Source organism: Polypterus senegalus, chromosome 6 (assembly GCF_016835505.1).
Source record: "Polypterus senegalus isolate Bchr_013 chromosome 6, ASM1683550v1, whole genome shotgun sequence".
NCBI lineage: Eukaryota > Metazoa > Chordata > Cladistia > Polypteriformes > Polypteridae > Polypterus > Polypterus senegalus.
Window position 1 is genome coordinate 192,224,743 of NC_053159.1, and position 22,455 is coordinate 192,247,197.

General features: G+C 45.2%; 1 protein-coding gene across 5 annotated transcripts; it reads left to right on the top strand.

The window, feature by feature from the left end:
* Positions 1 to 1,320: 1,320 nt before the first annotated feature.
* On the top strand, positions 1,321 to 21,817 carry LOC120531925 (caspase-8-like). Of its 5 annotated transcripts, none has more exons than XM_039757788.1 (12): positions 1,323 to 1,637; positions 4,598 to 4,639; positions 4,780 to 5,112; positions 11,762 to 11,867; positions 12,160 to 12,295; positions 12,398 to 12,495; positions 12,628 to 12,664; positions 12,906 to 12,977; positions 20,147 to 20,232; positions 20,310 to 20,460; positions 20,550 to 21,045; positions 21,168 to 21,817. In XM_039757788.1, the coding sequence occupies exons 3-12, from the start codon at positions 4,820 to 4,822 to the stop codon at positions 21,349 to 21,351; spliced, it is 1,659 nt and encodes a 552-aa protein (XP_039613722.1). In that variant the 5' UTR covers positions 1,323 to 1,637; positions 4,598 to 4,639; positions 4,780 to 4,819; the 3' UTR covers positions 21,352 to 21,817. The 5 variants fall into 5 exon arrangements, with proteins under 5 accessions (XP_039613725.1, XP_039613722.1, XP_039613726.1 ...); XM_039757792.1 differs by having other exon boundaries at positions 1,330 to 1,637; positions 20,313 to 20,460; XM_039757789.1 differs by lacking the exon at positions 1,323 to 1,637 and adding an exon at positions 1,644 to 1,793.
* Positions 21,818 to 22,455: the final 638 nt, after the last annotated feature.

Consider the following 22,455-nt stretch of genomic DNA (forward strand, 5'->3'; position numbering starts at 1 on the left):
CATCAGCAAAACCAAGAAACTGCTTATTGACTTTCACCACATCGAAGAGCCTCTGTGTCCGGTCACTACTCAAGTAGTGGATGTAGTGGTGGTCCACATTAATGACACGATGGACTGGTCTCGGAGCACAGAGAAACTAGAGAGGAAATGGCAGAGCAGGCTCTTTTTCCTTAGGAGACTGTGCTCCTTTAATGTGGGAAGTGACACCCTTTGTATCTTCTACAACTCCACTGTGGTGTGCTGGGCTGGTGACGTCACTTCAAAAGAGGGCCATCGAATCAAAAAAATAATTAAAAGGGCAGGCTCAGTTATATGACACCGTCTGGACACCCAGGAGGAGGTCTCAGCGAAGGAGAGGATTAAAACAAAACTGGGCGCCATTATGAACAATGCTACACATCCTCTCTGTGACACACCAACAATGAAGATTTGTTAAGAAACGCAACTGGGGGTCCTTTAAACCAACAGCAGTACCCTTGTAAAGTACCTCACTGGGTCTGGGACTGCCAAGTCAGAACTTTTGTTTCTTTTGAATTTTTTTTCCTTTATAGACATTCCAGTGTGTTCTTGGACTGAATGTCTGTGTTTATTTATTTACTTATCTACCTATTTATCTATTTATTTTATTATAAAGAGCTTCTGTAAAAAGCCAAATTATCCTCAGGACAAATAAACTTCTATCTATCAATCAAATACCGTGTTCTAGTTTTGCAGTTATTTTACAAGACTTCATTTATTAAAGTAGGTCACTTATAAACATAATCCATTGCTGCACTTTGCTTTGAAATGAACCCTAATTTAGGCAGCTTTAAGAATCAGAAATAGAGACAAAGCTATGCAATTAATATTAAACGTCACTGTTTCTTGGCTCTGTTTATTTGAATCTTTACGCGAGAAAACGAAAGGCCTGAGAAATACACAACATATATAGAAAATGAACAAAATGGTAAGTTAATTAAAAAAAGGGTCATTTTAAAAAAAATTAAATTAAAAACGAGTCAAATAGGCAAAGCCAAAGGACTACCGGCGCCCCTTCATGCTTGGAGCGATGTGCTGCACCACTAATACGTTTAATTTGCTTTTTAATTTCATGAAAAAATTCTACATTATCTCGATTTGCTTTTTTGTGCTTACCAACTAGCAGCGACCTCGCATTTCTACGACCGGAAATGTACGTGTAAGTAACGTAGTGGGTCCGGGAATCGACACTTGTGGTTAATCCGAAAAGTCCCTTAAGAGTGAACACTGCAGCATCACCAATGCGGACGGACACACAGACTCGTGAAATGTTGTGATGAAGGCGACAGGAAGGCGTCACCCAGAAAGACGACATTCGCACGGCAGCAGCTGCACGTGAACTAACAGCACGAAGAGCGCATGCCCGGCATCCGCTCCCTGGCTTGGCGGGACTATGGCTGAGACGAACTCAAACTTTAGGGAAGCTTCTCGTCTTGCCAAACCCCGCCCACTTGTGACACGAGACGCAGTCCTGAATAACCCCGCCCCTCATTCGCTCTCCCCTCCGCGATTTCCGACTTCTGCTCTCACCCCTCACGTATAGTAGACGGAGTTTACAATTTGGATCTGCTTGCAGTCTGATCGAGCGGCGGCGACGGCTCTGCTGGGAATGAAGCGGCGTGAGTATCGCCGAGCACCTCGCCGGCACCTGTTACCCGCCATCCGTCTAAAGGGAAGTAAATGGTGGGGAACGCGCGGGGCGAAGACGAGACGGAGGAGCCGAGACCGACCCTACGCGGGCTGAACCGTCCTTTGTCGCGTTTTAGACCCACTAGGTAAAGAACTTTGCATGGGACGATTCATTCATTCATTCATTCATTCGTTCGTTCATTCGTTCATTCGTTCGTTCGTTCATTTTCCGAAGTCGTGAATTCCAGTGCCGAGATTTGTTTGGTGAAGCTGCGAGTTAGGCTGGACGGGCCGTCAGTCAGACTGGGATCAGTTGGCTCGCGTTGCATTTCAGTTTTGTTTAGCTGCTGGTTATGGGAACCAGCAACAGTTAAGGGGTGTGAAGCTTAAAAATCAGGTCAGGTGAAGTTCAGCCAAAAGAAGTCTGTTCTGTAAGTCACTGAGAATAATAAGGAGTGTGGTGGAGAGAATTCAGCAATTGTGTCCACTATGGTACCTCTGCGCTCATAAAATATCAAAATGTCATTTGTCCTGCGCTGATCATATAGCTCTTCTGGTTTTTTCAGTTCCTTATGTTGCAGTAATGAGTGCATGTAATATAATCAGCCATGTGTGTTTGGGTAGTTGGCAGTTCCAAGCTGCCCTTGGTCAGTGGGCTTTGCCAGGGTTGCTTCTTGCCATGATAGGCTTCAGGCCTGTAACTGGATTAGATTATGCAACTCTGAGAATACTTGTGAATAAGTTATCATCTGTTTGCCAGGTAAGCCACTGGGTGAACTTGTGGATGATGTCATTATAGTGTAAAGTCCTTACCATTTGCGTCAGTTACTACATTTCCGGCCTCGGCAAAATTATTTTTGCTCATAAGTAAACAAAACAAAACCAAAAGTTGGTAGGTGAACATAAAGTGATAAACGTGGTAGTTAATGTGGTCTTTCATATCCGAGGAATTGCCGTAAGTCTACTGGTTTCATTCGTCAGTATATGTTGTGTATTGTTTTTGTGTTTTATTGTGATAGCAAGGGAACACGTAGCCAGCCAAGACTTGAGACAGTTCCTGCATTTCCAAACATATGCATTGATTTGGTGCAGTTTTCAAATATCTTGCCACATTCTTTTACTCTGGTTAACACAGTGGGGGCTACTTGCCCATCCTCATTCATCTCAGGGTCATTTTATTCATTCTTTGTACTTGTAATAATGTTGCCAGGGTAGACACGGCCTCAGTGTGATCCTGATGTTGATAAGCAGGTTCAATTCAACAGGTGGACAGGTGAATCAAAGTGAGGTAGCTCTATTCACTTATGGTGCTGGCATGTTGTATGTTGATTTGCACATGCAAGTAAGAATTTCACTGTACTCTGTACTTCCGTCATTGCTGGCCCTTTAAATTGTGTCTTAGTGACGAGGACAGTTTTGCAGAAGACTTGTCGTGGGACAGTAGGTGCTCAGTGCGTTGCTGCTTGAGGACCATGCTAACCAGACACAGTCTGAAATGGAGCCTCAGTGACCAGAATTGTTTCTTTCCTGTTACTCTACACACTTTGTAAGAAGAACCGAGTACAGGAATGAACGATGAGTAATAATGGACATCTTTAAGTACGCCCTGTTCAGGGATGAATCATGCCTGGATAGCCTCCAGCTAACACCCTGTAGTTTGCCTGTTCAGATATGTTTAAAAAGTCAGCCGTTTCCATGAGGTGCCCTTACTTTTTCACATGGCTGTACATATGTACTTATCTATCCATTATATAGTGTCTATTATCTGTTCATTGATATGTGAATGATTGTAATGCAGTCCCTTGTGTTGTTTTGCCCTGACTAGCCATTTTTCGTATTTTTTGCTGCACGTTGGCATCACTTGCCCAATCTTTTCAATAATTAATGCTCAAAATGTGTATAAGAAGTGAATTCCACTCCAATGGTAACACACAGCGCTTGTGATGGTGTGCAATGGCGATCACAGAGCAGCTTACTCTCGACAACCACAACATGATCGCTCGCTGTCCTGCTTGAGTGTTTCGGGTCAGTTTCAGGTTGTTGAAGCAGGCGAGTGCAATCGGCGCATGGCATCACAGGGAACTTCCCCTTTCAGCATATGACCGAGGGGAAGCGATTGCCAGTAACAATGCTGCTTGTTTGTCTTTGCCCTTTGTGTGTTGTCTGCAAAAAAAAAAAAAAAATTAGAGTGAGAAACGGGAGAAAGAATGAAGTCGAGGGCAAAGCGAAGATCAAGGCCGGAAAGAAGAAATGAGGCGTCGGAGCCAAATCTCAAACCAAAATGCAGAAGTTGAGGCCAAATTCTAGAGCCAGTAACCAGTAAAATCAGAAGAATAACAAGTTTCTAAGTTTTTGTCTAATCACAGATACAAAATGGCAGTCAAGACGACCTTTTAACCCTTCACAAATTACAAATGTCATGACCATTGAGGCCTTGCTCCTATCAACCTGGATGTACATCATGACGACAGAAACCACAAAATTGCCAGCCCAAAATCTAAAGAAAATGGCGTTCAGAAAGACGTTGAATAAAAGTTCATTTCTAATTGGAGGCTCCGATCAAGAAAATAGCCACAGAATTGAGTTCCATGTTTGTGTAAACCCCAGAAACGACACCTTGATGAATTTTGGATCCTCAGAAAAGACAAACCAATTAGCTGCTCATTCTCCATGGCTGTTATGGGCTCAATTGTGCAGGGAACGTGTTTTGCCGTACAAGTTATACCGGAGTAATGCTGGTGCACGTTTATTTATTTGGAATTTAATGTTAGTGAGTTTGTTTCGAGTGCTGACTTTTTTTCCTTTCAATGGTTGATTGGCTAATGAGAAGACACTTGAACATGTCCGCCAGTCTGCAGCATGAGCGAGGAAGCCTGCAGTGACACCGGATGTCATTAGGGATGTGACGCTATTTACACACACTCTGCTCTTTGTTTATTTTGTTTCTTAGTAATTCATCATCGTGGCCTCACTGAACTTCAGATGTACTGGGGTAAGACAATCCATCTGTTTCACTCCTGCTTTTTCTCCTCTAAATCGCCCCGTCTGAGCTTGCATTTCCAGGCTTGCTGGGGGTCCATCTTCTCTCCTGGCGGTCACTCTCTTCCTTATGCTGTCTGAATTCTGTTACAGGTACTGTGCTGGCCTGGCTCTTTTAGCGACTCAACTGCCTATGGAGTTCCAAGTTTGTCTATACAAGGTAGAGCAGCTCCTGGGGAGAGAGCACCTGGAACCCTTCATCTTCCTGTGCAGAGATGTGGCTGGCAGAGACCTGGGACACGTGTCCTCATTCACTGAGCTCTTCAGTGAGTGGAAGAGAATGGACCTCCTGTCAGCAGACGACATGTTCCTTGTTGCCGAGATGCTCTACCGAACCCGGTGCTTCTGGCTGCTTCGAAAGCTGGGCCTGGACAAGAACAAGGTGAAGGAGTGTCTGCCAGAGAAAGGGAGAGTTTCAGCGTACAGGTAGGGGACAGTTTGTCTCTGCAGTCATACTGTGCTTCCACTTAAATGTAAGAAGCTACGACAGGAGCAGCTCATCAAGTTTCTAGTCCCGTGGGGTCTTCAGACAGGCCTACAGTTAATTCTTGCAGCGTGGGCACACTTGCTTAATGGGAGAACACCAAAAACACCAACATGGGCAGCTGCAATGTGGAAAGTTTGAAAGCAGGGCATTACAACTCGGATGCAGAAGGATGTTGTACAGGTATAAGCTTGGCAGAGCTGTTTCACGTGTGTGGCGGCAGGAAGCTGTGGTTTTGCTAGTGTTTCTCTTAATTGAACAAGCTCAAAACCTTGAGACCACCTTTATAAGTATCTATTGGCTTTCTTATTTTTTTGAAAATTTTAAACCTCTTTTTCAACCTACATCTGTTGCACTCAATGGCATTCATCTAAAGGTGCCACAATCCACGTATTCATCAGTGTGGTAAAAAAAGGCTTGAAGTGGCAAAATCAACTTGAAGATATGCATTGGCGCCATAACGTTTGTGAACCCTTGAGAATTTTGAGTTTCTGCATAACTATAACGTCAATGTACTGTAGTGTTGGATTGGTACTAAAGTTTTGACTTCAGTGTCGATGCAGACCTCAAAATGGTTCTGAAGCACATAACGGAGAACTCCAAACCCCACCTGTCTTATTCCAGTCTTCTTGGCGCACTGCGCAATTACGCCACTCTATGCACTGCTTTCCTCTTGGTAGTATGAAGCAATAAGGGGGTGGTCCTGATCCCATCAAAGCAATTTTGGGTCTCCGGTGAAGTCCTGATCACAGCGAAGTAATAAGGGGGTGGTGGGCTTCCCCAGTGAAGTCGTGCTCATGTCGAAGCAGGTGGTTTTATATAGTTAAGTCTTTGGAACGGCCATTTTTCCGCATGTCCAGTACTGTTTTTTTTGAGGAAATGGGGTGGTTTATGGGAAGGCTGACATTTACATGTAGTTTTATACCAGTAAAGTAATAATTACCAGTGGACTTCTGTCATTTTTAATATCTGTTTGAACAGTGTTACTTTGTAAAGTCAGTGTTTGAGATGTGCCAGTACACACTGGTGCTCTGTACCGTCAATTTGGAGCACATTACCAACCTTTACTTATAATAACAATATGTCCATTCACGCCTCCTAGGGGGAGAGTCCTGCACCCACCTGCTTGTCTGTATAAATTGTGTACATCACCGTGCTTTTGGATGCCCCGACCCCAAATCCATTATTTATCGTACACAACAAGTAATATACCTTCAGTTCTTTCTTTTTCCCACTTCAGTCACTGGGTAAAGTAATTGAACTGCTTAACTGGTGGAGTTTTACTGAGCTGTCGATTTGCATGTGACTACTTTATACTGGGGTTATTTTTATGGACCTTTTACATAAGGCAGAAGTCTTGATGATTTGTACTACGATTAGTACACACAGTTTGTGACAATTTACTGACACGAGTGATCTGGACGGGACTAAAATGTCAGAGGTACTCCAGTAATTACTTTACTCCAACTCCTGGTGTAAAAGTAATTCTGCCCAAATGGGGCTTAAGTCTTACAAATAGATAAAGACAACCCAAAAAACAATAACTTGTACTACTACCACGTGTTGCATGGTTGGAATGGGTTAGGCTTAGGGTTAGGGTTAGTTACTTATGTTAATATTTTTGTTTTGACATTTCACAATTAGCCTAGCAAGTCCTATTTGTGGCTGATTCTTTCACAAAACTTTGTAGCGCATGTCGGATGTGTGAGCCGTCAGTGTTCTGTTTGTACCTTGCATTATTTTATAATATGCATAAATTCAGTTTCAAGGGATTTCCAAGCTATGGAGTGCTTTGGAGGGACCACCTGACTTGGAGGGCCAATGAAAGGCATAAATAAGGCTGGGCAGCGCCAGAGTGGAGAAAAAGGAGAAATACGCCACCTTTAGGAAGCCATTTTGGTGAACCCAAGTTTGGAGGAGCAGCAGGAACTTGGGAGAGGACCTGGTGGGCCTATGAAAAGGGATTGTGAGTGTTGTTATGGCTGGTCAAAGGTGCAGCTTGGTGAAACTCTCGCTGGAATGAATTTCAAGGGATTTACAGTCAGACGTTTGCAGAGTATAAAGACTTTATTTTTTATACTATCACTTTATATATTACTGTTATTTGTGTATTGTTGGTTGCTTTGTTGAGGGGTGTGGAAGTAACAGATCATTTTTTGCGTGTATGTGTATAGTTACGTTTTCTACATCCATCCATCCATCCATTTTCCAACCCACTATATACTAACTACAGGGTCATGGGGGGGTCTGCTGGAGCCAATCCCAGCCAACACAGGGCACAAGGCAGAAAAGAAACACCAGGCAGGGCGCCAGCCCATTATAGTCTATCTATCTATTATATAGCACCTTTCATGTCTGCCAACCCACCGCAGTGCACACATGCACACACACTAGGGACAATTGAGGATCATCAATACACCTAACCAGCATGTCTTTGGACTGTGGGAGGAAACCGGAGCGCCAGGAGGAAACTCATGCAGACTCGTGGAGAACATGCAAACTCCACGCAGGGAGGACCTGGGAAGCAAACCCAGGTGTCCTTACTGCGAGGCAGCAGCCCTACCACTGCAATGGCCTACTTTTTCTACAATAACACTCTTATTGCCTTGATTATGTTCATCTCTGTTGGTGGGTTCTGTGCTTGCTTGTAGTGGCCAGTAAGGTCACTCACAATCTGGTTCATTTATTATTTCAGTAGTTGCCGGCTGCTGTAGGGATTCGCAGTGCATATTATAATCGTGCTGTCTCAGGTAGGAAAGGGGCCTTGAAGAGTGGTCCTGATTATTGGTGGCCTGCACAGGGACGAATTGACCAGTTTACGTCCACTCTGTTCTATTTACCACACACAAGTATAGATAGAAATGTTGACCGTTAGCCTTAAGCAGCAGTTTCCTGACTTCAGTGTGACACCGGAGCGAGGCACGTTAACTGGTTTTCACATTATGGTCAGAGCACACAAAGAAGTGGATGAGGCAGCAAGCCTGTTGGATACTATATATATTCTTCAACTCCGAAGCGTAAAAGCCAAGAAAAAGGACCTATGGACGCCCCTTTGAATGTTCCGCTGCCATTGGTACTTGTGCAGGTGCAGCTGGAGGATCTTCAAGTCTGGGGGGTACAGTAGCACGGGAAGAAATTCCACACAGACGCTTGGATGCGGCGGTGACCAATGTACATGAGCAGGTGTGGTATCATCTGAGAAGTCAGGAACAGAAGCTGGTAGACTGTTTGCAGAGACACAAGCAAGAGTGCAAGGAGGAGATTCAGGACACAATGGGGCAAAGTATTGCTGCGTACTTTGAAACACCGCGCCGAGTGACGTCATAAGTTGGAACACGGCCTTCCTTCACCTCAACTCCTGCGGCTTCTGTATGGCTGGAGTTTCCAAAACTGCAGGCCTCCTGTAAATCAGCAGAGGTTCTTCAGATTATTGAGCAGGCAGATACATTTGTAGAACTTCAGCCGAGTTAATGGGCTTTTTGAACGTATCTCCTGAGGGACCAGCCCTCTACTGATGGCAGAGGGAGAAAAGTCATAAGGCTTTCCTGGAAGATTTTCTATTGGCCAACCACTACACTGAAGTTGAAGAACAAATACGGGCTCCTTGGCAAAGTCCCTTGCAACCAATCAGAGACTTTGTTTCCAGATACCATGCATTTTGTTGGGCAAATCCTCGGTGCATGTAACCCGCACCTTGCAATCAATCAACATTTATTTATATAGCACATATTCATACAAAAAAAAATGTAGCTCAAAGTGCTTTACAAAATGAATAGAGAAACAGAAGACACAATAAAAAATAAACATAAGTCAACATGAATTAACATAGAATAAGAGTAAGGTCCGATGGCCAGGGTGGACAGAAAAAACAAAAAAACTCCAGGCTGGAGAAAAAATAAAATCTGCAGGGTTCCAGACCAAGAGACCGCCCAGTCCCCTCTGGGCAATCTACCTAACATAAATCAAACAGTCCTCTTTGTATTTAGGGTTTTCATGGAAGGACCTGATGATGATGGTCACGTGGACTTCTGGCTTTCAGTCCATCAATGTTGGTGCATCATGATGCTTTGAGTAGGTGGTGGTGGCGCAGGCCGCCACCACAAAGAAACCGGAAAAAGAAACAGAAGAGAGAGTTGGGGTCAGTATGGATTTTGGAGCCACTGTGAATAGTTATTATGAAGAATTGAACATACAGAGTATCAGGATTAAGTTAAAATGAAGTTATAAAAAGGCCATGTTAAAGTAATGTGTTTTCAGCAGTGTTTTAAAGTGCTCTACTGTATCAGCCTGGTGAATTCCTATTGGCAGGCTATTCCAGATTTAGGTGCATAACAGCAGAAGGGCCTGCCCTCACCACTTCTTTTAAGTTCAGCTCTTGGAATTCTAAGGAGACACTCATTTGAAGATCTAAGGTTACGATTTGGAATATAAGGCGTCAGGCATTCCGATATATAAGATGGGGCGAGATTATTTAAGGCTTTATAAACCATAAGCAGTATTTTAAAGTCAATCCTGAATGACACAGGCAACCAGTGTAGTGACATCAAAACTGGAGAAATGTGTTCGGATTTTCTTTTCCCAGTTAGGATTCTAGCAGCTGCATTCTGCACTCGTTGCAAGTGATTTATGTCTTTTTTGGGTAGTCCTGAGAGGAGTGCATTACAGTAATCTAGTCGACTGAAAACAAAAGCGTGAATTAATTTCTCAGCATCTTTCAATGATATAAGAGGTCTAACTTTACTTATGTTTCTTAAGTGAAAAAATGCTGTCCTAGTGGTCTGATGAATATGCGATTTAAAATTCAGATTACAGTCAACAATCACCCCTAAATTTTTTACTTCCGTCTTAACTTTTAATCCTAGTGCATCAAGTTTATTTCTGATAACCTCACTGAATCCATTATTGCCAATTACTAAAATTTCAGTTTTCTTTATTTAGTTTGAGAAAATTACTATTCATCCATTCAGAAATACCAGTAAGACATTGTGTTAGTGAATCGAGAGAGTCGGAGTCATCAGGTGCTATTGATAAGTACAGCTGTGTGTCATCAGCATAGCTGTGGTAACTCACGTTGTAACCTGAGATAATCTGACCTAACGGCAGCATGTAGATTGAGAAGAGCAGTGGACCCAGGATAGAGCCTTGTGGACCACCATATCAGATATCATGTGTCTTTGAGATTTGATTACCACAACTCACAAAGAATTTTCTGCCTGTCAGGTAGGATTCAAACCAATTTAAGACCCTGCCAGAGAGGCCCACCCATTGACTAAGGCGATTTCTAAGAATGTTGTGATCAATGGTGTCAAATGCAGCACTCAGATCTAAGAGGATGAGAACAGATAAATGGCCTCTGTCTGCATTACCCGCAAGTCATTTACTACTTTAACGAGTGCAGTTTCTGTGCTGTGATTTGTTCTAAAACCTGACTGAAATTTATCAAGAATAGCAGGTTTATTTAGGTGGTCATTTAACTGCATAATGACTGCCTTCTCTAGAATTTTACTTAAGAAGGGCAGGTTAGAGATGGGTCTAAAATTTTCAAAGGCAGAGGGGTCGAGATTATTTTTCTTGAGCAGCGGTTTAACTACAGCAGTCTTAAGACAGTCTGGAAAGACCCCCGTATCTAATGACGAATTAACTATGTCCAGAATATTGTCAATTAGCACGCCTGATATTTCTTTGAAAAACCTGGTTGGTATTGGGTCAAGGACGCAGGTGGAGGGTTTCAGTTGAGGGCACTCGGGGGCACAGTGAGTTCAGTGCAATCAGTAGTAAAGATCGGGTCTTTAATAGGGAAGGACTGAGCTGCTATGAGGGGGGCTAAAAGGAGTAAAACGTCAGGGCCTGTAGCAGAGAAGCACCCAGGGCCAAATCTCAGAAAGACGAGGACCGGTAACCCTGGAGTCCAAAGACTTTAGTAATTGTTTTGTAAGCTTTTCCAGCCTGGCTGGCATTGATTGTTCTTTTTATAAGGTCCTCTGATATCTGCTTTGTTTGAAGAATGGCGTGTGTTCACAAACGGGTGTGGTGAAGACCAGACTTTGGTAAGGAAGACCAGGGTTGTGTTCTTTATGTATAGCCAGGCATCCCAAACCTATGGATTCCATTGAGTGACACTTCTGACCTTCTTACTCTGATACTTCTTCAGCTTCTCATACTTTTTCCTGACATCAAAAAGTATTGTTTGATCATTTTGATCAGTTTATTTATTAATTTTTTGTGTTCTCCTTACCAGTTTGTATGACTTAGATGGAGATCTGTATTGTATTGGCATCTCAATATCTGAATTAGTATCTCAGAGTTTTAAGTAAGAAGTCCAGAGAAGAGCAAGCAGATGTAGAGCATAATTGCCAGCACAGAGCAATACTGGGCACCTGGTGTTAATTTATAGTCACTGAGTCACAATTGTTGGCATGACCCTCGCATTACGCTGTACCATTTTCTTGGCAGTGTGCCTCCATGCAGACTTGAGCATCTCTGTCTTGTTTAGGGGGAGCACATTTAGTAGCTGATGAGCTGCCCAGGCCTGAATGTTCAGTTCTCCTCCAACCCTTTTCTTCTTGGTAACCATTGTGTCCTTCTAACCAGGCAGATGCTGTTTGACGTCTCTGAGGACCTGGGGAAAGGAGAGCTGCGAGACATGAAGTTCCTCCTGCAAGAGACCCTGCCAGTCGCCAGACTGGAGGAGAGCCTGGCAAGTGAATTCTTTTCCTGCCGCATACTTTTCTCTGGCTGCTGCCCTCTCTATGCTTGTTGGCACCTGTGTTTATCCACTTGGTCAGCCACTGCTTTTCTCTTACTTTGGCCACACTGCTTTCTTAAGCTACAGTCTTGCTTTATTCAGCAACCAAAGGCCTCCGTGCTCCTCATCCCCTGTGAAGGTAAGACTCGGAATCCTGTGCTGCCTGTTGATCTGCCAAGCTGCCAGCAGATGCCCAGGTGCAAGCCTGTGTGCCGCTCATCTCTCTCATTCTCTTTTATTTTAGACTGTTCTTAAACTTTTTGAAATGATGGAAAAGGAAGATGTTCTAGACCAGGAGAACCTGTGCATTCTTCAGGATGTGCTGAAGCGTATAAACAAGACCTTGTGGAAAAAAGTGGAAACATTTCGGCAAGAGATGGGTGAGCATGTTGGGCTTCTCTCCGTGTGCTCTGACTAATGGATGTGGTCACCAACTCTTGTCTGGGCACTGTGCTTTTCTACTAATGTGTTGTGTTTTTCAGTCTGTTGCTCACAGGAAACCCAGGACCCAAGTCTGGAATCGTGGGTACACAATCAAAGTAGAAGTGAGCTCTCCCAGCCGGAGCACCCACCTCAGCAGGTACTGGGCAGCGGGACTCGCTGGCAGCGAACTTCTCTAGAAGACCTTTGTCCTGGGTCACAGTTCAAGGGTGGGGTGTTTGCCTTTGAATATTGGCTGCACAGCTCAGACTCTCTTCTCATCCCCTTTCAGGAGGTGTCCTTGGATCAGCAAAGCTTGCAGTCACTTGGTAGGTGGTGCTTTTATTTATGTATTTATTTATTTTTAAATTGTGTTACAGTGTTGGGACCCTTCTGTTCTTTTTGACCCGTGTGTTCATTGAACATTTACTGTTTCCACTTCTATAATAGGATCCTGACTCGTTTGTGTATTTGTCAGTAAAGTTGACGTGTGCCGGACCACCCATTCTGTCCACCTATGCTGGACAACACTGTAAATGTCTCTGAGCTGTTGTTGCTGATTCTTTGCAGAGTTCATTGATGTTCAGATGGTGAAACTCGACCTGCATGCTGGCGCTGGAGTCCTGGAGCCTATGCCCCCAGGTAAGTACGAGCGAGGTTAGGAGGTCACGATTTAGTGCTGAAACCTCACGCTGCCAGCGCTGCTGTTGTGCTCTTTATCAATCAGGTGCCATTTCCTGTCTGTTTAGACCGCGCAGTGGGTACTGCAGCACGTGGTTACTTTTTTCTGAAGAACTGCACAGAGATGCTTCTTTTTGTCTTTGGTTTTAATCCATCCGTGTAGGTTGTTTTTTCTTTTTCTTGATTAGGTTAGTCTACCGCACCTCTCCTGCGTTTTTAATTTCTTCTTAAAAATGAGTGAATGTTGGTGCTAAAAAAACACACTGGTGTGCGCCAGAAGAGGGCGACTTCAGTCAGTAGCCATAAGCAGTAGGGCAGCTGTTGCGATTAAAAATTGCATTGCATAAATCAAATTTGTAATTGAAATGAAGTGCATATTAATTGCAGTTTGACGTATTTCCTTTAAGCATATTGTCACGTTTGCGTCACAATGTTGCACTGGGAGAGACAGAAACTTTACTCCAGAACAGGCGGGACAAACACAAGTCTCTTTGAGGAGCGAACCGACCGCACGAGGGACAACTGTCGAACCGGCCGCCTCCTGGTCAAAAGATCACAAAATCGGAGCAGAGGGAGTCTGGGGGAAGTGAGACACAAGGACAGCCGCGGGGTGGTCTTTGAAATGTTCAAAGCCCCTTGCGCGGCCCAGCACTAAGCAGCAGGCTAGCGGCTGATCCTGCTAAGAGGAGTTTGTTTCCCATTGAATTACTGTTTAAGAGGGGGTTTCGGAGGAGCGGCCACGTCCCGTTTTACAATATTAACATTTTTCTATAAAGCAGAAATAACTCGGTGATTACTTTCAGATACATACGGTGTTACCAACTATTAGCCTAGGCGTGTTCAGTTATTTATTGAACTGCTTTGTGTAACAACCATCCAGCCATTTGCTTTCTGCTGCTTTTTCGGGTCGTGGAGCAGCAGCAGTCTTAACAAAGATGCCCAAAGGTCTATTTAACTGTAAAGAGCAGACCTGAGGTCACCACACTGGATACCCTCCACTCCTGGGCTGTCGGTGTCGGTGAGAGAAACGTCACGATGTTAACTGGTCTGACACTTTGATCGGTTTGGTCCTTAAAATGATATGAAGATGAAAAATAAGACGTTGATTGAATTAATTTTTTTTTCTATTTTACCCATTTGTTTAAGTGGATCAGTTTATTTACACTTGTTGGTTCACTTGATGGTCTTTCTAAGTTGTATTTATTAGCAACATATCCAGATTCTTAAGGGACAGTAGCGGCCAGGAATGCTAAAGCTGGACTGGGCATTTGTACTCCTTCATTTACAGGCAGCAGAAGGGTGTGTGCTGCATGGGGTCCGTTCTGAAATGACAGCAGCTGTCACGTTGCCCCCATCTTCTCCTGAACTCCCCACCATCTCACAAAGTGATAAAAGTACTCTGCACAGTTTTCTGAACAGTGGCGTTCATTGGTATGATTAACGACGATTGTAAACAACTGAAATTTCCTATTTTTGCCAGTCAGTTTATTTATGTGTGTGAAATAGCCCGGTTATTCAGTTTCTGAAATGCCACATACAGTAAAAAAATTGGGTATTGGCCTCTGAGGAACCCGGTGAACACAAATAGATTTCCCTGCAAGCACCCTGGTTATTTGGGCATGTAAACCCTTAACCAGGTTACATTTAAGGATTTTGTATTCTGTGCAAGTCCTCTGCACCCCGTTAGACAAGCACTCAGATTACTGCATTATTCCTTCTCCTGACTGAAATAATCCTTCTCTGTATTTCAGAAAGCTCAAAATTTATGTGGATGAGCTGAACGTGCAGTGCTAGGCTCAGCAGCACAATCTCGAAAGCCGTGTTAGGAATAAAGTATTAAAACGAATGGGCACTATGTGGTCTGATTACTTTGTAACAATTGGGCCCACCCCACTGACATGGGACGATCGTTACTGCTAACCTGTCCTGCTTTGTGGCAGATGATCAAAAGGATAGGCCAGTATTACACCCTGTAGAGCCCCCATACACACCTTATTTTAAAATGTTCAGTCAAACCTGATGATGGAGCATTTACAGTCCAAGACAAGAAACAACTAGTGGTCAATATCCATAAACACATGAGGAATATAATACATCAAAGACAAGACAGGAGAAAAACAACTATAAGTGCACATACAATAAATAAATATATATAATATATATATACAGTCATATGAAAAAGTTTGGCACCCCCTCTTAATTCTTTGCATTCTCATTCTCATTGGCTGAGCTTTCAAAGTAGCAACTTCCTTTTAATATCTGACATGCCTTATGGACACAATAGGATTTCTGCAGTGACGTTAAGTTTATCGGATTAACAGAAAATATGCAATATGCATCATAACAAAATTAGACAGGAGCATAAATGTGGGCACCCAACAGAGATATGACATCAGTACTTAGCTGAGCCTCCTTTTGCAAATCTAAGCCTCCAGACGCTGTCCTCCTGTAGCCTGTGATGAGTGTCTGGATTCTGGATGTTGGTATTTCTGACCCCATTCTTCATACCAAATCTCTCCAGTTCAGTTCAATTTGATGGACAGCCTGCTTCAGATCATCCCTTAGATTGTCGATGATATTCAAGTCAGGAGACTGTGACGGCCATTCCAGAACATTGTACTTCTCCCTCTGCACGAATGCCATTGTAGATTTCCAACTGTGTTTTGGGTCATTTTCTTGTTGGAATATCCAACCCCTGCGTAACTTCAACTTTGTGACTGACGCTTGAACATTATCCTGAAGGATTTGTTGAGATTGGGTTGAATTCATCCGACCCTCGACTTTAACAAGGGCCCCAGTCCCTGAACTGGCCACACAGCCCCACAGCATGATGGGACCTCCACCACATTTGACAGGAGGCAGCAGGTGTTTTTCTTGGAATGCGGTGGTGTTCTTCTTCTGCCATGCAAAGCGTAACTCCATTTGTGTCTCATCAGTCCAAAGCACTTTGTTCCAACATGAATCCAGCTTGTCTAAATGAGCATTTGATACAACAAGCGACTCTGTTTGTGGCTTCTTTCTCATCACCCTGCCATACTGATGTTCTTTGTGCAAATTGTTCTGAATTGTAGAGCGATGTCCAGATACACCATCTGCAGCGAGATGTTCTTGAGGTCTTTGAGGTGATCTGTGGTTGTCTGTCACCATTCTCACAATCCTGCCTCTTCATATGCCGCTCTTGTATTTTTCTTGGCCTGCCAGACCTGCTGTGTTGGTTTAACAGTAAGTGTGCCTGTGGCCTTCCATTTCCTGACTCCATTCCTTACAGTTGAAGCTGACAGTTCAAACCTCTGAGATGGCTTTTTGTAGCCTTCCCCTAAACCAGGAGACTCAACAATCTTTGTTTTCAGATCTTTGGTGAGTTGATTTGAGGATCCCATGCTGTCTGTCACTCTTCAGAGGAGAGTCAAAGGGAAGGAAGCACAACTTGTGATTGACCACCTTAAATACCTTTGACCACTCATGTTTGGACACTCCTGTCTGTGAAGGTCAAGGGTTAACGAGCTCATCATACCAAGTAGTCAGCATTGAGCAGTGACAGCCATTCAAATCAGCACAATGACAAGGGGAGCCACATTTGTGCACAGCCAGTTTTTCACATTTGATTTAATTTCATAAACTAAATACTGCGTCACTAAAAATCTTTGTTCGGAAAACACTGCAGTGCTCCTAGGAAATGAAAGACATAGCACTGTGATCTTTACTGTTGAAAGGAGAGTCAATTTTCATGCAGGCCGAGAGGGGTTCCCAAACTTTTTCATACGACTGTATTGTGAAAGATGCCCGGACGCAGACACACAGACACACACTATTCATTTTCGCAGCACAGCACAACCACCATACACTCGGCTCACAGTCCTTTTCTCTTCCTTTTCCTTTTCTTTCCATTCTGCCACCTCCACTCCTCTCTCACAAACTCTGTCCACTACTACCAGACTCCGGCTTACTTGCTGGGTCTCCACCAGTCCTTTATGTAGTCCTTGACCCAGAAGTGATTCTGTCTTTCCGGCCACGTGACTTTTTAGCACCTCCAGGTCAGATGGAGAATTTCTTCAGCCCGGAAGTACTTCTGTCCTTCCGTCCATGTGACTTTGAAGTACTTCCGGGCTATGTAAACAGTAGGGACTCCCCAGCAGCGTCTCCTGGTGGCACCCACAGTACCCAGCAGGGTTGTGTTGCCGAACTCCAAGTCTGATAGTGCCCTGTGGGCATCTGGGGCACTGCTGCAGTTCAGGGAAGCTGCCATCTATAGTCCTGGGGGAGGCAGTGTCCCTGATAAGCTGACTTCCCCCATCCTTCCGTTACTGGGGTGTCCCGGCTGGAATAAACTGCTGGCCGTCCCTTATATATGCAGTACGAATATCACTCCCCCAGTACCCCGTCCAGAGATCACATGTAAGTCCACAGTTGCAGCCCCTGTGGGCAGCAGGTGAGATGAAGACTACTATTGGATGTTGACTCCTAGCAGTGAAAAATCTTCACGTTAAAAGCTATATAGTCAGTCTGCACCATGATAAAGAACAGTAAGGTCTTCGAGAAGCTCACCTGAGTCCGTGGGGAAATAGAGGAACACCCAACTCACAAGTCAGAAAGAATCACCGACTTCCACCTAATCGTCAGGACTTCAGCGGCTCCAGGACTTCGTCTCATGGCCCAGGCAGATGCTGATCTGCTTTGTTCGATTCAACCTCCGTCTTCTTCTTGGCCGTCCTCTCTCCCTTTAAACGATGCGCTTTATGTAAATTACTCCCCGAAAACAAAAAAAAAAGGAACCTGGATGTCCCACCTCTGGGTTAGGGTTGGTACAATCTCCAGAAAACACGATTGACAGCAGAAAAACAAAGCACTATTATTTATGGGGCAGCGATACAACTTTTTAAAGTAACAAGTAACCTAATGCAAGACTTCATTTAAGGAAAATCCTTGTGTTATTGTTATCCCATCAGGATTGGGTGGAAGGCAAGAAGCCCACGTGTGTCGGTATGTTGGCCTTGACAGGACTCGGTCACACAGCCACACAGAAACGAGCGGGCACAGTGCAGTCCGCTAACAGAAACCGATAAACAGAACTTTATTTGTCCCCAAAGCCACATCAATAAATGAGTGAATCTACTGAACACACTTTGGTCTGAACACGCAGCTAGTAAATAAGTTTTGGGGGAAACAAATAGTGAGAAAGCTTCTATAAAAAGGCTGCTGCTTGCACAAAGCCACATAAAGTGTCGTCGTCATTCATTTTGCTGGTCATAATACGGTTGGTGTAACACCGCAGATTTAGCTTTGCTCTGATCACGGACTCCTCCGTATTTATCATTCATTTTCTTTTTGTCCGCATGTAGCACTTCAGTCTTTAAAGGCAGCAAAGACCAAAGAATGCTAAACCCTGAATCAAGTTGCTCAGAGTGCATTTTTCAGTTTTCTCCACTTGATGGCAGCAGAGACCACAGCAGAGGTCGCCAACTCTGGTCCTGGAGGACCACCGAGGCTGCAGGTTTTCATTCTAACCCTTTTCTTAACGAGTGACCTGTTTCTGCTGCTAATTCACTGCTTTTGAACTCCTTTTAATTGATTTGCTCTTGAAGACTCGGACCCCATTTATTTAAACAATAAATGAGATACAAAATGAGCCAAAACAACTGGTGACCATCATGTAATAAAGAAAGATGAAGGAATGTTGATCTGCTGAGGTCTGCAGGGCTCTTAGAAAGAGAAAATCCACACCTCGAGAGCAGCAACAGGCCACGGAATTCAAGAACGAGTTTAATGAACGACAAGAATCGGCGCCTCGTTAAGCAGCAGGTTGGAGTGAAACTGGTTGGACTTTGAGGCCCTGACTTAGTTGGTCTTCTCTTGGCTCCCTCGCCTCACATTTCATTTCTCTTTGGGTGCCATTTAAGGAAAGAAATGAAGCAATTCAGACGAACGATGAAGAAATTCAGGGGAACAAATCTTGGAAAAGCAATTCAATTAAAATGAATTGACAAGAAGTTAATTAGCAGAACAAACTGGGCACTCATTAAAAAAAAAAAAGGGTTAGAATGGAAACCTGCAGCCTCGGTGGTCCTCCAGGCCCGGAGTTGGCGACCTCGGCCGTCCATCTCTGCCATTCATTTTCCTTCCAGTACAGCATCACGTTGGTGGTCCTTCTCGTTTGCTGCCAGGTGCTGTGTATTTGGTAATGACTTGCATCCCACCCTGTAAGGGACTGGCACCCCATCCAGGGTTTGTAATCCTGCCTTGTGCCCTATGCTAGATGGCATAGGCTCCGGCACCCACCCCGTGACCCTGTTCAGGACTGAGTAGGTGAGATGAGGATTTGAGACGTCTACATGCGGTACAGTAACCCCGTTATTCACACAAACCTGGTTTTAGAAACGTCCGGCGTACCCTAAATGCCCTTCCAGAAACCAGCGTATTGTTAGCACGTGTGGATTACCTTCTGCAAGTCACCCGGTTGGTTCAGTGGCCATGTAAACATTTAACGGGGTTACAGCTTTAAATTCGTAGCCCGTATGCGTCTTTGCTCCACGCGCACTTTCAGCAGCCACAGGTAAAGAAACGGTGGAGTTTTCTCCAGAAGTAAATGCTCGTTGTTTTTGATTTGATATTCTTTATTAATCCCTGAAATCGCCTTCTCTCGTAACCTCTGCTTGTCCTGGTTGGGACACTCGGTCTCGATCCTGCAGAAGTCGATTAACTTGACGCTGACGAGCTGACCGTACGGGTGGAGCTCAGCAGCACAATCTGGGCTGTTTTGGGGTTCATGGCGGCCGATTTCTTTGTTTGTTTGTTTGTTTATTTGTTTTTCGTGCATGTTTCTGAGCGCCGTGTGATTTGCATATGTAAATGCAGTCCTCTGCCTTGTCCGCTCGTCGCGGTTTTGTGTGTTGGTGTAAAGGCACTCAGCAGCACAACATGTGGCAGTGGGCTTGGCGTTGCCCACGATCGCTTGCTTTGCTCGTTTTCGTCTTCTTACTGTCGTCAGTCGTATCTTTTCCACTGTTATTCTGAAAACGTTTGAACCTCCCAACAGCTCGGCCAGCTCTGAAGTTTTTTCCAGGTGCCCCTGGATGAGCTCCGTCAGTGTTGCCCTTTCCAGTTTTCCTTTTCCTTCATTTTTTAACCTGCAGGTGACGTGGATGGTAGAAGCCTGCGGCCGGCGTCTCTGGATGGCCCCGTCTGCTGCTCACGTGAATCGTTTGTTACCCGCACACAGGTAGGCGGCCTGTTTCCCATGATCCTTTGGGGGGAGTTTTCTTTTTTCGTCCTTCTGAACGCCGTTTCTTCGCCCAGCAGCCTCTGGAAGTGTACGACATGAACCGGCCCAGCAGAGGATTCTGCCTCATCTTCAACAATGGAGACTTTGCAGAGTCGCGCTCTGTGAGCTCAGAGGGGACAGACAAGGAGCCGCTGAGTGACAGGACAGGGACAGACGTGGATGCTGGTAACGGCCTGCTGCAGTCGTTCGGGTTTGAGTTTTCTGAATAAGGGATGTAGTCTGAGGTTCACCTGGGCTTGTTGTTCTTGTTGCAGACCACCTGGAGGCGGTGTTCCAATGGCTCGGCTTCAACACCGTCCGCCGGGACAACTTTTCACAGGCGCAAATCCAGCAAACGTTAGAGGAGTACAAGGACAAGGACCACCGGGACCGGGACTGCTTTGTATGTTGCATTCTCACCCACGGGACCACAGGGCGGGTGTTTGGGACTGACGGGAAGGCCTTATCCATCAACAAGCTGACGACCCCCTTCTCAGGATTTAACTGTCCGCACCTGAGGGGCAAACCCAAGCTGTTCTTCATTCAGGCCTGCCAGGGCTCCAGGAAGCAGCATGGCGTCTCTCTGGAAGTGGACGGCTGCACCCTGGAAGATGAAGACGACGCTTCCATCCCAAAGGACATCATTCCTGAGGACTCGGACTTCCTCATCGGCATGTCCACAATGGATGGCTTTGTATCGTTCCGCCATCGTACCAATGGGACGTGGTACATCCAAGCCTTATGTAAGAGTCTGCAGGCGCTGGTGCCAAGGTAATCCCGTCATTGCAGCGGTTGTGCCACACGTCCCCAGTCGTAGTCGTGTGGCCAGCTGGCTTTGCTCGTGAGCCTCGAGTGTTCAAAGACCAATCATCCTGCTGTGCTTTGTGTTACAGGGGCGCCCATATGTTGGACATCCTGACCAAAGTGAACAACGACGTGAGTCAGCAGACCGACAAGACCGGTCGCAGGTGGCAGATTCCACAGCCAGTGTTTTCACTGCGGAAGCTTGTCATTTTCCCAAATCCTGAGCGCCCACCTCCAGTGTTGGGGTCCTGTGTGATCAGTGAAGACGACTGAGTCCACCTGATTGCTCATCATGGAAATTTACTAACAATCTGATCCTGCCATCCTTGGTCAGGGTGATCTTTGGATGGAAAGAGTGCCAGTGCCAATCTGGTGACTGGAGGAGGCCAGTACGCTGCTGTGGGTACCGCTTCGTGATGCTTTTCGGTGCGCATCATGGAGGCCTCGGGCACAATTCACTAGATGCCCCTTTGCCTACCCACCAGGTGGAGGGAGACGGTTTTTGTTTTCATGTTCTCACTTGCTACACTACACCCTGCAGAAAGCCAGTGTGCCCCCTTGTGGCAGCTACAATGAACTGTGCCATTCCTCGGCCACCTAAAAGTGTCACTCGGGGCTCAGGAGCTGGGATCTGCTGACTGGTCACAGTTGGTGGTTCTTAAGGGGTTGTGTCTGGCAGGAGCTGGGCTCTTGTCATGTGCAAAAATGAACATTTTCTAGTAAACCTGGTTAACCTTTTTGGGAATTTGTTGTTTTTATCGCCGCATGCATGAAGAGTCCATCTCAGGCGGCCAGACAGGGCAGTCAGCGGACCAGAGAACTTCATGTGAACGTCTCCATCGCTACAGCCCCCTGGAGGAAGGACCTCGTGTGCCAAAGGTACGTGTGCACGTGCCACACAAGTGTTTTGTACTTGCGTGGTTTTGATTCTTTCACACTGCTACTGCCAAAAGTGTGCCACCACATTCTGTTAAAGGCAGGTGACGATGTGAGCGCTCACGGGACATTCAGCAAACACACATTTTGTTCAGGTAGCGTTCCTGTGTGGCATTACTGCCAACATCATCGAGCAGAGAAGCAGGAGTAGGACTTTGTTCTGCTAGCCAATGGGCACAGGCCTTGTGAGCCAGCCACGGGCGAGGTGCCACCTAATTTACTGAGAAGGTCCAGATTCAGAAAGTGCAGAGATTGGACGTTGACCTTGTGTGCCCCATCGATGTAGTGAGGAAGTCACTCGGGCACATCCAGCTCCACTGGAAGCCAAATTAATTCAGGCCAATTAATTAAAGATAAAAAGATGAACGCGACGGAGGGTCAGAGCGAGCAAGTCAAACGTCATGTGACCTTAACTGAAATTAAGTACATCTCGTGTGACAT

What these genes read in the sequence shown, in the direction of transcription:
- LOC120531925 (XM_039757791.1), top strand. Translation starts at nt 4,820, where the DNA reads ATGGAGTTCCAAGTTTGTCTATACAAGGTAGAGCAGCTCCTGGGGAGA. An exon ending in AACATTTCGGCAAGAGATGG is followed by an intron (nt 12,296 to 12,397) that starts GTGAGCATGTTG and finishes TGTGTTTTTCAG; the next exon opens with TCTGTTGCTCACAGGAAACC. An exon ending in CTGCAGGCGCTGGTGCCAAG is followed by an intron (nt 21,046 to 21,167) that starts GTAATCCCGTCA and finishes TTTGTGTTACAG; the next exon opens with GGGCGCCCATATGTTGGACA.